Below are 12,466 nucleotides of genomic sequence, written 5' to 3'. Positions count from 1 at the left end.
CATGGATAAAAGCCTTCCTTCCTGAAAAGGGCCTATTGCTTGTGAGCCCGAGTCAAAGGTTACGGCCTCAGTGTGGACATGAGAGAAAGTTCTCCTTCATATATTGTTTCCTTTCTTTCTTTCCTTTTCCTTTTTACACTCCGAAGAGATTAAAGTACCCAGTATTATTATGTTGTTTTAACACACATATATATATATATATTTTGTTAATATATTTTTTGTTTTTACGAATGGCATAAAGGGAACTATCACATTAATTTCATTATACAACCCTGCGTTGTAAAATGACAATTAAAGTAATTCCCAGTGAGTCCGTCAAGCGCTCTGTACAAAACTCAGATCAAACTGTCAAACTAGGCAGTGCTGATCAAATATGAATCAAGATTATGTTACTACGTTGCCTATTTCTCACCTACAATCGTTTCAGAAACATATTTTAGTGTACTGTTTATCTGTAATATGAGATTGTGTGTGACCAGGCGAGCTGCCATTGTTTCCTGCTAACATGGCAATGGCCATAATTCCAAACTCAAGGCTTCAAAACGGTACTCCACAAACCAATGGCTGACATCATGTCACTTATCACACTTGCAATAAACCCACAGGTTGGAAACCAATGACCCAGAAAGACACAGGAGGTCAGCTAAATATGCAATAATGTACAGTGTGTCTACAGATAAGCATACGATTCAACATATAGAGTTTCTAAATCTAAATGAATAAAATGCATAAATATTTACTTTGTTTTAAATGGAGCAATTTTACCTATAATTATATAACATAGTTTCTTTTAGGAAACCTAAGAAACTGTCTGGAATTACAGGCCTGTAAAATAAAGCATTACCATATATTATATGTTTCTTTAGGATAGGAACCATCAAGCTCACTACACATTGCATAAACAATCAGCATAACCCTCATCTGAAAGTAAGGTAGCCGTTCCCAAGGCCTTCAAAGATGAAGAGGCTCTCACAACTATGTCCTCGGTTCTAATTTTATGTCAGTGTGCCTAACCACGTCATTCTATTCAGTTGATAAAACCTAACAACAGCCACTTGAAGAGAGAAAGAAGCTTTGTGTACAGCAGGTACCACAGAGCAAGACATTCTAAAAACTCCACATGCAGTATAGCCAACATGTAGTCTCACCTTAAATAACCTTTATGTATTTATATACCACTCTTAAAGAGGCTGTAAGTAATCTCTACATGGTTACATGGGTTCATTATTGATCTCCCCAAAGCTAAAATACATCCTCAGGAATCGCATTTTAGAGAAGAGCAGAAATGACTTTTTGTCCTCCTTTCAATGCAAAATCAGATAGATCTCAGTCACTCCGGTCCAGTAAATCTCAACCAGCTGACTAATGTCTAGTAGAACATACAGATTGGATCTACAAAGATCATATCGTTGTGATTTCAGAACAACAAAGAGCTGATAACAAGGCAGGATTCGGCAGGATTCCTCCACAGCGAGAGGACACGGCTACATCTGCTGTCAGAGATTCACTCGCAGCTATTTGGATGACAAGCTTGTTGTGCTTCAAGTTTTACACTAATCCAGTTTTGCAGGAATTCCTCTTCCTGATTTGACCGGGCTGAAAAGGGACCTGAACCCGACAGCGTTCAGCTTCAGCTCGCTGCCGCTCTGTCAGTGTCTCTCCTCAATCACAGCTTGTCTCTAGTTGCCAAAAAGCAAAGCGGGGTTAGTGAAAGTAGGTCGTGGGTGAGCCGAGATATTAGATGAGTACATGTGTATCTGTGAGCATGTAATAAAGTATTATCCCAGGCCCAAATGCGTTTGTTTTTGTGCTTATGTCATGGTGTGTTTCTCTTAACTTGAGTGCATACTGTTCTCTCTCCATGCGTTCTATGTGCATATGTGCATATACTCCTTTGTGTGTGTGTGTGTGTGTGTGTGTGTGTGTGTGTGTGTGTGTGTGGGTATGTGTTTGTGTGGGGGGGGAGGTATTAGATTAATCTGCTGACAGGGATATTGCCTCTAAAGCCAGGCTCACTGCTCCAACATGCTAATGAAATGGGCAGGGCTCCACAGCAGGATCAGACACAGAGGTCAGCAGTGGAGAACACTGTACTATTTAAGGACACACACACATATATAAACGCAAATAAAGGCATGAGATCACCAGCATGCAGTACATGTGCAGATGGACATAAAAGTGTGCATAGGCGAGTGGGGACAAACACAAACAAGTACACTCGGAGATGCAATCAGTCTGTCCAGGACACACACAGATAAATCCACGGAGTTCGGGACAAACACACACTGGCACACAAACACACTGAGTCAGTCAGAGTTAAGGCAATCAACAGTAATCCGTCTACCAGGGCTACAGACCATCTGTAGTGGAAACCTAGCAACCAAAAATATTTTCATAACTAATGTGTGAGCAGGTTTGGAAAACACATCCATACATGCAACGCTGTTCCACACTTTTCCACCCTTTGTGTGACATTTGACACATGTGAATCAAGAAGAGAGGAGAATGAATGATCTTTGTGCATGTGTGTGTGTGTGTGTGTGTGTGTGTGTGTGTGTGTGTGTGTGTGTGTGTGGTGGGATCTAGAGTCTGCTGAACTGGCCGCCCTGGTGTCCACAGCATTCCACAAACCTCGGCCACTGGACAGATCTTGACTAGTCAATAAGCAGGTCAAATGGCCCCAGCGAGGGCTGGAAGCCCCAGGACGTGATTGGCCAGAGCAGAGGACTGGTCTGATTGGTTAGGAGAGGCAAGGGGCTTTATTCAGGCTCTCGCCTGCTATATGGCTACTTTGCTTCCTCCTTTGTCATTACAGATCGCTGAACCATTCACAGATGTCATTGTATGCGTGTATGTGTATGTGTGTGTGTGTGTGTGTGTGTGTGTGTTGAGTCTATAGGGACATGGTGGGCAGGAAGTTGAGGGCACAAGAAGAAATGTAAAGCCACAACAGAAAAAAGTGGAAGAGATATGTCTCTTCTGTGCATTCTGTACTCTTTTTCAAATCCATTGTGACAGCAAATAACAGAAAGTCAGTGCACAACACACAATAAATGTTTATGTGTCAGCAGACAAAGGCTTGGGTCATTGTTGTCAGACTGTCTTGTTTTCTTATTAAGTCTTTATAGTAGCACGTTTGTTCTCTAAATTCTGGCAGTGGACACAGCGACCATAGTCTGAATCCAACTTTATTCACACATGTAAACAAAGTTACTGGACGGGGACAGCTGCTCTGTGTTTGTAATTCATCACAGTTTATTTTAGCTTTATCTTGTGAATCAATACTTTTTGTGGTTATGTTTTGTTTTGATCTGATTCTGAAAAAGCTAACAAAACTCTCTCCTCAAAGGGGACCTCATCCGTTGTGGTATATTGTTATACATAAAACAAACCCTGATGATGTCACAGTGATGTCATCTGGGTTACTTAAGTTTTGGAAATGGAGACTACAAATTTAAATGTAAAAGGCTAGGTTACAGACTGGATTATGGAGTTTGAATGATGAGGGAGTTTACCACACAGGAAGGGTCCAATGAAATACCCTACTGAGTTGCATTATGGGATGTGTAGGATGATAGAATAAGTGTTTTTGGGGGTTACTGAGGTACAATGTGGAGTTATTGGCCCTGGGTTTTATGGTTGGTCATATGTAATCATATATGGAATCACATAAAGGTCCAGTGTGTAACATTTAGGAGGATCTGTTGAATATTGAATATAATATTAACTATGTTTTCATTACTGTATGATCACCTGAACATAAGAATGTGTATATGACTACATATTACATATTTACTAGGGATGTCCGATAATATCGACCCTCCGATATTATCGGCCAATATTCACTAAAAAATGTAATATTGGGAATTATCGGTATTGGGTTTTTATAACTGATGTTTGTTCTGAAGGCTCAGCATTTCCGAGCCTGCATGAACGCAGCATGGGACGTTTACCGGCGCGTGCTAGATGACGTATAACAACAACAACTACAGCTAGACTGGTTGGTTGCTAACCGTGGCTAACAAGCAAACAATTTAAAGCTGAATGATTTTAATATTAACACAAAATAAGTGCAATGCACCTTAAATATTTTACCCTGCTCTGAGCTGTTCCTTAACCAAACTAACAATTGGCTTAGAATTTACATTAGCACTCCTTCAGGTGAATAATACAATTAAACACATCAACCAAAGCTAGCGCTTAGCTAGCGATTAGCGTTAGCGCTCTTTTCAGTATTAATACAATGAAAGTTGAAGTTGTTCTCTTATTTTGCACAGACAGTGTTTACATTTGGAAAGCCATGTTGCATTTATGTATGCGTCCAGTCGGGCATCACAATAAAATTAGGCATAATGTGTTAATTCCACAATAGGAGATATGTTATGTTGTTACCGAACAGTTTTGGTGTAAAAAGCCTGCATATATCGGTATTGGAAATTGAGAGTTGGACAATATCGGAATATCGGATATCGGCAGAAAAGCCAGTATTGAGCATCCCTAATATTTACAGATGCCACGGGTCCTCTTTCATGAAGTGCACCATATTGAACCGCCATGTTTCTACAGAAGCCCAGTAGCCCAGAACGGACAAACGTGTTTTGACAAAGATTGTATGGTGAAATTGCTTGTGGTGACACACTTAGATATGTGAGAAACACATTCACAAAAATGTCCTGTATACAAACGTGCATATTCCATTCTTTTAATTTGGTGGCTTAGGACCAAAAATAGTTTCCATGTAAAATACAGTTTGAGCAATCTATCATTACAAAGTGAGAAGCAATGTCTGAATTAAGGAAGATTAGTCTGAGGTCAGACTGCAAGCCCGAGTCAACATCATCTGTCACCGATCCATATGACTGCTCAGTGACATGTCCTGACATGTTCTTTCTGCAGCTGTCAGACTGTTTAGAGTCAATCCACAATCCACATCTGATTACTATAGCAACGCCACACATCCTCAAATTCTGCTGCTTTCACCCCCAAATCTCATGAATGTTGGCCGACTTTCCCTTATCCACAAAATCCATTTCATTCATTCCTTTCATCTACATTTATATCTCCACACATGCATCCACACCATCTCTCCTCACTACTCCAGCACTAAAAATATCTACGGCCTGTGGAAACAATGACTAAGTGCTAATAATCAACCCCTTGCCAGTGTTTACATTGTTGAATAGGAAACCTCCCTATTCTGTGATGTAAACCAACCACACAGCACTGTCGATGTTTGATTGTAATCTGAGCCAGTGGGGTCGTAGGGCTGGAACCATGGGCCAATAAGTAATTAGAAAAGTTAAGGGCCAAGGTTGTGTACTGTGCAGACTGCCCTGTGTAAAATCAAAATTGAACAAAAGAAGAGAGCGCTGCAGGGTGGTTTTATTCTCAGCTTGCCAAAGCAATGGTCCGATCCCACTGCTAAGTGTTTGAAATTCTGGCTCCGCCCCAGCAAGCCAAGGGGATTGCTGGAAGTTGGCATGATGAAGTACTCGCCATACACTCTGTTCAGGTTGAGTAACCTTGGGAATCCTTATTTCACCCCATCTCGCTGATTGCTCCAACCGCAGACTCCGTCCTGTTGTTCTACCAACCTTTCATCCATTCATTCTGACATCCACCCACCCACTGTAACGTCCTTAAATTAATTTTAGCATCGATCTATCTAACAAATATATATCCATCCCCCCTACTGGTTACGTTATGCTGATATCATTCACATGTTACTCACCAGGCAGTCTGTTCATGTTGACTCCCTGGGCAGACAGGCCGATACCCATGTACCTGCACACAACAAGAAAAGAAATATTCAAACTGCAGTAGATTATACACAGCACATAGCATGCACCCACATTTAAACATATCTGTAATGAATCTACAGTATCAAAATGTAGGTGTTTTCTCAGGTTAACTTTGGATTGTATATGGAAGAGGTAACTTTGAGCGTAGCGTCTTTGATCTCCTTTCACATCCCAGATGTGCGGACTAGTAATGGCAGAATGAACTGCCTCCGAGGTAGAGTGGTAACAGCTAAAGGGACAGCGAGAGTCCGAGCTTAAGGGTCAACAGTGACATCGTAAGACCGTCACACCAGGATAAGTGTTTGGCCTACATCCTTTTCATGTAATCAAAGCTTACGGAAGCTCTGCAAAAACCTTTTTGCTCAATTGAACAAGTCATCAATATTGTCAGTGGAATGCTTTTGGCATCGTCTCAGCTCGCTTTGGCACATGCGGATGTCATCTCTCAAATCCAAGCAATAAATTATTTCTTGTCCAAGCCAGAATGGATGGCCTTATTCACAAGTTTCTGCTTTTTCCTCAATGACATCTCGGATGCGAGAGAAGGAAAAGACATTGGTGTCATATCAGTCAACTGGAAGATGATTTTAAATGGTAAATAGACTGTACTTGTATAGCGCCTTTCTCCAACCACTGAAAACGCTTTTACACCACATGCCACATTCACCTTTCACATTCACATTCATACAGTGATAGATAACCCTTCACAAACATGAACTAACATTCATACACAGATGAAAAATGTCAAAAATTTATTTAATTGCCAAAATTGGGTAATTTAAGTTCTATCCATTTTTGCCAGTGATGGCGCCCCCTATATTGTGTGACTTTAGCACTTCCCAGTGTTGAGACAGTGGCTGCGTTTCATTAGTAGTTCCACTTCCCCTTGTTCACTTACCCTCAGCCCTTGGTATGATGTAACAGCATACGTCGCACGGAGGCCACTTGGAGCGCGGAGGGAAAGTGGGCGGGGGAGGAGCGGGGGATTTAAATGAAACGCACTTGCCCTTGGAGTCTACTCATTGGCAGCGGTCGGCGTTACAGCGGCAATGACGTAAACTGCAATGCATTGTGGGTGATATCCACCTCGGAGTGACCATCGTTGTTCACTCGCTCCCTCAGCCCTCCGAGGGTCCATCTCACCAAGTTCACTTCAGTTTTCCAGACAATTGGAACGACACTTATGATGGCGGCGGGGATTCCCCCGAGGGCAAGTGCAGAGGGCAAGTGAACGAGGGCAAGTGAATGAGTGTTGAACGACTAATGAAACGCAGCCAGTATTTAAAAGACGACACTGGGGTTGGTAGCCTGAGATCCTCAGACAGGGAGTTCCATAGACACACTATGAAAGCCTGGACACCTTTTGTTTTTGTGAAGTGGGACTTAGTAACCAACAAGAGGGTCCCAACTGGTTACATAAAGTGGACAAGTAAATTAGAAATATAGTTGGGTCCCAAACCATGCAGTGCTTTGAAGGTCAGCAACAAAATCTTAAAGTCAATTCTAAAACCTACATGCAACCAGTGCAGGGAGGCGGGAGGAGAGTTACATGGTCTTGTCTTTTAAGAGCCTAGCAGCTGACTTCTGAACAAGCTGGAGGCAACAGATGGCTTTCTAACTAAAAGGGTGTTGCAATAATCTAGGCGTGATAAAATAAAAACATGAATGATCACTTCACGCTTTTATTGTTATGCCATTACTCACGCAGTATTTCCTGACATAACGCTTCTCTGTGGACTACAAGAATGAAAGGAATGTTCATCTAGCAGCGTTTGTGATGCACTGGATGTCACTTGACTGCAACATAAATATGAATTCAATATGTAGTCAAGTCCTGCCTCTAGTCCAGTGAACCAGTCACTCCATACAGTCACACTGCTGCCTGGTGTTTCAGCTCCAGCAGAAAAGTTGCTTCAGAGGGCTCTCCCTTTTACAGCTAAGGCAGCAGTCACACACACAGACACTCCCACATAGCAGATGTCTTTCACACCAGTTTTGTTCTGTTCGCACAGAGCTGCTTGACTGGAACTGGGGAGTGTTAACAGTATATTATGCAACCTGAGATGCAACTTTATTGGGAAGGATGGAGCAGAGTTACATTACCAATGCAGAATACAGGTCGAAAGGTGAGTTTTGAAAGCCAGGAATCGAAGAACCTGGCAAAGTAATTGCAGTGTCACTGGTGCTGATCAACAGCCCTAGCAATCACAGCAGATGCTTTAGCTAAGGGGAATAATGTGGCTTACTTATACTGTATGGCACCATAAAGCACAGAGCTGTCCTTATCAATGTTCTCCTACACACTTAAACTTTTCTACACAATAAGTTTGTGACATTTGTCAGTAATGCAGCAGAAAACTGCCATTCAAATCCTTCCTGAGACTCCAGGGAAAAGTTGATATGGGTAAATTTGTGCAGTAATTACACTTCAGTTTTAAGTTAATTCAGATACTTTTGGCAATTATTTCAGGAAGAGGGCATAAGCTGGGCATACACTGTACAATTTTTAAAAATGTTGTTCCTACTCCAACTGTACGACTAAATGGTCCGCAATGTAAAGCCAAAGCTCACGCTCATTTATGTGCTCACACTGTATGGTCCGATTGTCAAGCCACAACCTGAGTGCTCAAACTGTACATTTCAAAATGGAAAATAACTCTGCCTATCAGCCCCAGCGTACCATTCTAACTATCCATTCCAGCAGTTGCTAACAAGGCAGAAACGTGCTTCTGGCTTGATCATCTGTGCCATCCTTTGCACTGACTGCTGAAACTTCTCCGACATATATGGACTCTCTCTATCGTTCATATCGTTGGTGATAGGAGGAGGGGTGTTTGTGAGTGGGGAATTTGGGGAATCGACTTGTGGATCTACTTCAACTGTGCGACACTGGCTGACCAAAACTTCTGACATGTTAAAAAATCCAACAACCGAAGCTGAACTTTGGTTGCGACTCTAAAATGAGGCTCAAAAATCGGGTCAAATGTTCCCAGCTTTAGTACTAAGTATAGTCTGGTCAGCATATCAGTACAAGCAACAGTAAGATAAAACTGTGAAACTAGATGAATGGCCAAGTTTAGGCACCAGTGGCGTCAGAATAAAGGCATTTTAGTCTGTACTAGTTTAAAAATGTATCACAGAGACCCACATGGTTAAAAAGGCAGAACTGTTTGATGTTCTTTTTTGATGTACATCTGTAATGTCCTGTTCCTGATTCTGGAAACAACTGGCCAAATGTTATATTGAGATAAATCCGGAGCAGCTAAGATGACGATTTAGATTTTTCAGCTACACTGAACCTCCACAGTCAGGTTTTGCCCCTCAGATTTGATGAGCCGGGGCTTGTTGCTAAAGCTACCATTTCTGGGTTGTAAAATCCCTACTTTTCCAAACACAGCAGATGAACAAAAATTGAAATGTCTATCACTGTTGATGCAACTCTCTGTCATGGCACTGAAACATTTAGAGAGCAGGACAGCTGATGCAGATATTGGCAACAATACGACTCTAATGGAGGTTGAGTGACATATTTGGGGGACTGTTGTATCTGGCAATGAACTTGGAACAGTTATATCACGATTGCTGCTTTTAATGCAGACTCAGGGTGAGGTAAATGCTGCTGAAGCAAGTTCATAAACTCCCTAGCCACCTCTGTGGTAAGACATCCTGTCTGACCTTACCAAAACAACCACAAGAGACAAAGATGAGCAAAGAAAGTACACAGATGTAGCACATTATTGTGGAAAATACAACAATAGAACTACAGACAGGCCTAACTAGCCTGAAAACATTAGAATACACATGAAATGAATGTGTTTGTATTGGTGCTAATTTCACAGCATACACATTTCTAGATAAACTAATGCTATAATGCCTAGGTGTGTAGAAATCATGCTTGCTAACAACAGTTGGATAACATTTATGTTCCCATTATGCATCTAATGTTTACCAAGTTAACATGCACACCATGAGCATGATGAATGCAAACATTTGATAGAAGTCTGTTGGATATTTTATGCTGTTAAGTACAAATGAACATCATCCATCCTCTACAAACCCAGAGTTTTGGCACCAATTGTCATAGCAATCTTTCCAATAATTGTTGCAATGAAGAGGCACTTCAGTACAAGTTAACTTGTAGCCACTGTTGCGTTACACCAACTCTTGGCAGAACTGTAAGACTGCTCATTTAGCTAATAACTGCCCTCAAAATCAATGTGGGAACAGAGAAAACCTTGCTTGATGAGCACACTTTGTTCTCATGAGATTGGTTCCTTTGATAATATATTCACACAACAGCCAGTGCAGTGCAGTGCAGTGATCCAGGGACCTGAACATGAAACTGAGACTGTAGTACATTAGGACACGTGCAATAAAGCTTGAACAGAGTTGTGTCTGCTTACCCATCTCGACCTTTGCTGACAATCTTGACCTCAAAGTAGTAGATCCCACAGGCAGCGGGGATTGGGTGTGTGGCTCGCACTGATGCTGCGTCCTTGTGGTTCTTACCATGGCCTGCATGAGGAGAAATACAAGGTGCACATGAACCATATGGTAGCATCATTTTATGTAAGGACTAAGGGGTCTTCGAGAAAATGCATTGTATACCTGAGTTTGAGAGTTTCTGTATACCTGAAAGAGGTAAGCCTCGATCAGTTAGTCTGTTAACATTTTAAAACACCAAAATCACACAGCAACAGACAGCCTAACACGTTGAGGCAGCATTAGACCAGCAACTTCCAAGTTCTGTGGTGTAAAATGACTGTTTTTTTCAATGGAGTCTGATATTCCTTCTTTTTTAATGATGAAGATAAAGTGACGTAGCTTCATTACAGGTAGGTGGTCAGCATTTATGGGACACTTCGCGTTAAGGTGCTTTTGTGCCGTTCTCACCACAGATGAATTTTCTGCAGTCGTTGTTGAATACTGTTTCCTCTAACTTAGGTTTATGTAGGCGGTCTGCGTAAGGGGCTAAAATACAGTTTCCAGGACAACAGATTATTTTCAGGATATTTGGTCATTTTAATCAATTTCCAATTGTTTCCAGGACCGGGAAACAAGTCTCTAAATATCCAGATTTTCATGGTTTTCCAGGACACGTTGGAACCCTGTGGACTTACTTTGACTGTGCGCAATCCCCCTGCAGGATTACACATTGCAGCCAATTTTGCAGCGCTCCCCCTCAATTTCAGAAATTGCTGTCCCCATTAGTCACTTAGACGCAAAAACATGGGTAAATAAGGTCCAGGTCCAGGTTAAAAAATACGTAAGTTTTACTTTAACTTATAACCTAATCATGATCTGGTCTTGCCTTTGGCTTTCCACTGATTCCCTCACCTGAGTATGGCAACAAACACCAGTTCTAGATTTGGTAAATCTGATCCAGTTGTAAAGGTAGGGCTAACAAAACAGTCTGCCAGCTGTCCCAAGTCGGACTGCCCTTTGCACAAAACAAAGCACTGGGGGGGTCACTTGTCATGTGAAATTATGTTAGGGCCCTAAGGTCACTGATCTACTATACGTTCACAATCTTCTTCTTTTTTTTTTAAATTCTACATTTCCCCAAGGCTGTTCCACTTTGTCATTTTCTAGGATGTTTTACTAATCCACATATCAGATAGTCACATCAAACTGCTTGACTTGTTGATCGAGCTGGTGGCCATGCAGAGATTAAGCTCAGATAGGACAGATTCTCTCCCAGTAATCCATACTTTTGTTAAGGTGACTTTTTCTATAAAGATTTGGTCCCTGCATGTAAAGATAACCGAGGGGCTCATGTATTGTGTCTGGACCAATTATATTAAAGCACAACACTCATTACGGTCTGTCATTCTATATTCAGATGGTCGCTTATGCAATCCCTTGGGTCATCGGAGAGTGAGGTGTGTTGTGTAACTGCTATGTCGGCTCTACAGTAAACATGTGCATCGTTCTGTTAATGTAATCACACCACTGAGTTCACCTGTCGTGATAAAGTCATTGTGAACTTGTGTGTGGGTGTGTGTGTGTGTGTGTGTGTGTGTGTGTGTGTGTGTGTGTGTGTGTGTGTGTGTGTGTGTGTGTGTGTGTGTGTGTGTGTATGAAATTTAGATAGGCTGTAACCTTAAACGAAGCAGCTGGCTGTCAGCAGACACCTTGAGGCTCTTGCAGTTTGTGTGTGTAAGAGACACACAGAGCATGGAAGCCCCAGCTACTAACACACAGCCAGCTGGGAACATACCAGAAATAATGAGATAGTTTACTAAAACTCAGCTTAGTGCTCTGGTTTCTATTTAAACTATGATGTACTTATCTATGCATTTTAAAACAATTTGTAACAGTTATGCTCGTCGTGATTTCATTAAATCATCGCCACAACATGTCCAGACAATGTTCACAGGAGCTAAATGCCATGCAAGCATTCCCTGACACAGTTATCACTATGGTACTGAATTAAAGCACATTAGATCTGTTCTATGACTCAACAGATCTAATGTGGTAGCAAGGCATGGTATTACATGTTTATTCATGTGACTGGCATGCCTGTGTATGTGTGTGTTTCTGTGTGTGAGTGTGTCCAACCGTTGAAGCAGCATTCATGGCGTCTATTTTTAGCTGCTCCCTGTGAAAACGAGCCGTCAGTAGGCCAACAGGTCTCTTTACAACTGCATAGATGGGTAGGAGAA

The 12,466-nt window shown here is 41.7% G+C and overlaps 1 protein-coding gene across 2 annotated transcripts in view; it reads right to left on the bottom strand.

Moving 5' to 3' along the window:
• The window catches only part of ranbp10 (RAN binding protein 10), a 32,844-nt gene that overhangs the window by 13,370 nt on the left and 7,008 nt on the right, over window positions 1-12,466 (bottom strand). For both annotated transcript variants that reach the window (XM_051383205.1, XM_051383206.1), the window contains exons 2-3: window positions 10,205-10,316; window positions 5,732-5,784 (exon numbers count right to left, since the gene is read on the bottom strand). In XM_051383205.1, the coding sequence (XP_051239165.1) occupies window positions 5,732-5,784; window positions 10,205-10,316 (165 nt within the window). The remainder of the gene's footprint in view (window positions 1-5,731; window positions 5,785-10,204; window positions 10,317-12,466) is intronic.

The sequence above is a fragment of the Dicentrarchus labrax genome, unplaced genomic scaffold (genome assembly GCF_905237075.1).
Source record: "Dicentrarchus labrax unplaced genomic scaffold, dlabrax2021, whole genome shotgun sequence".
Classification (NCBI taxonomy): domain Eukaryota; kingdom Metazoa; phylum Chordata; class Actinopteri; family Moronidae; genus Dicentrarchus; species Dicentrarchus labrax.
This window is presented reverse-complemented; position numbering and strand designations above follow the sequence as displayed.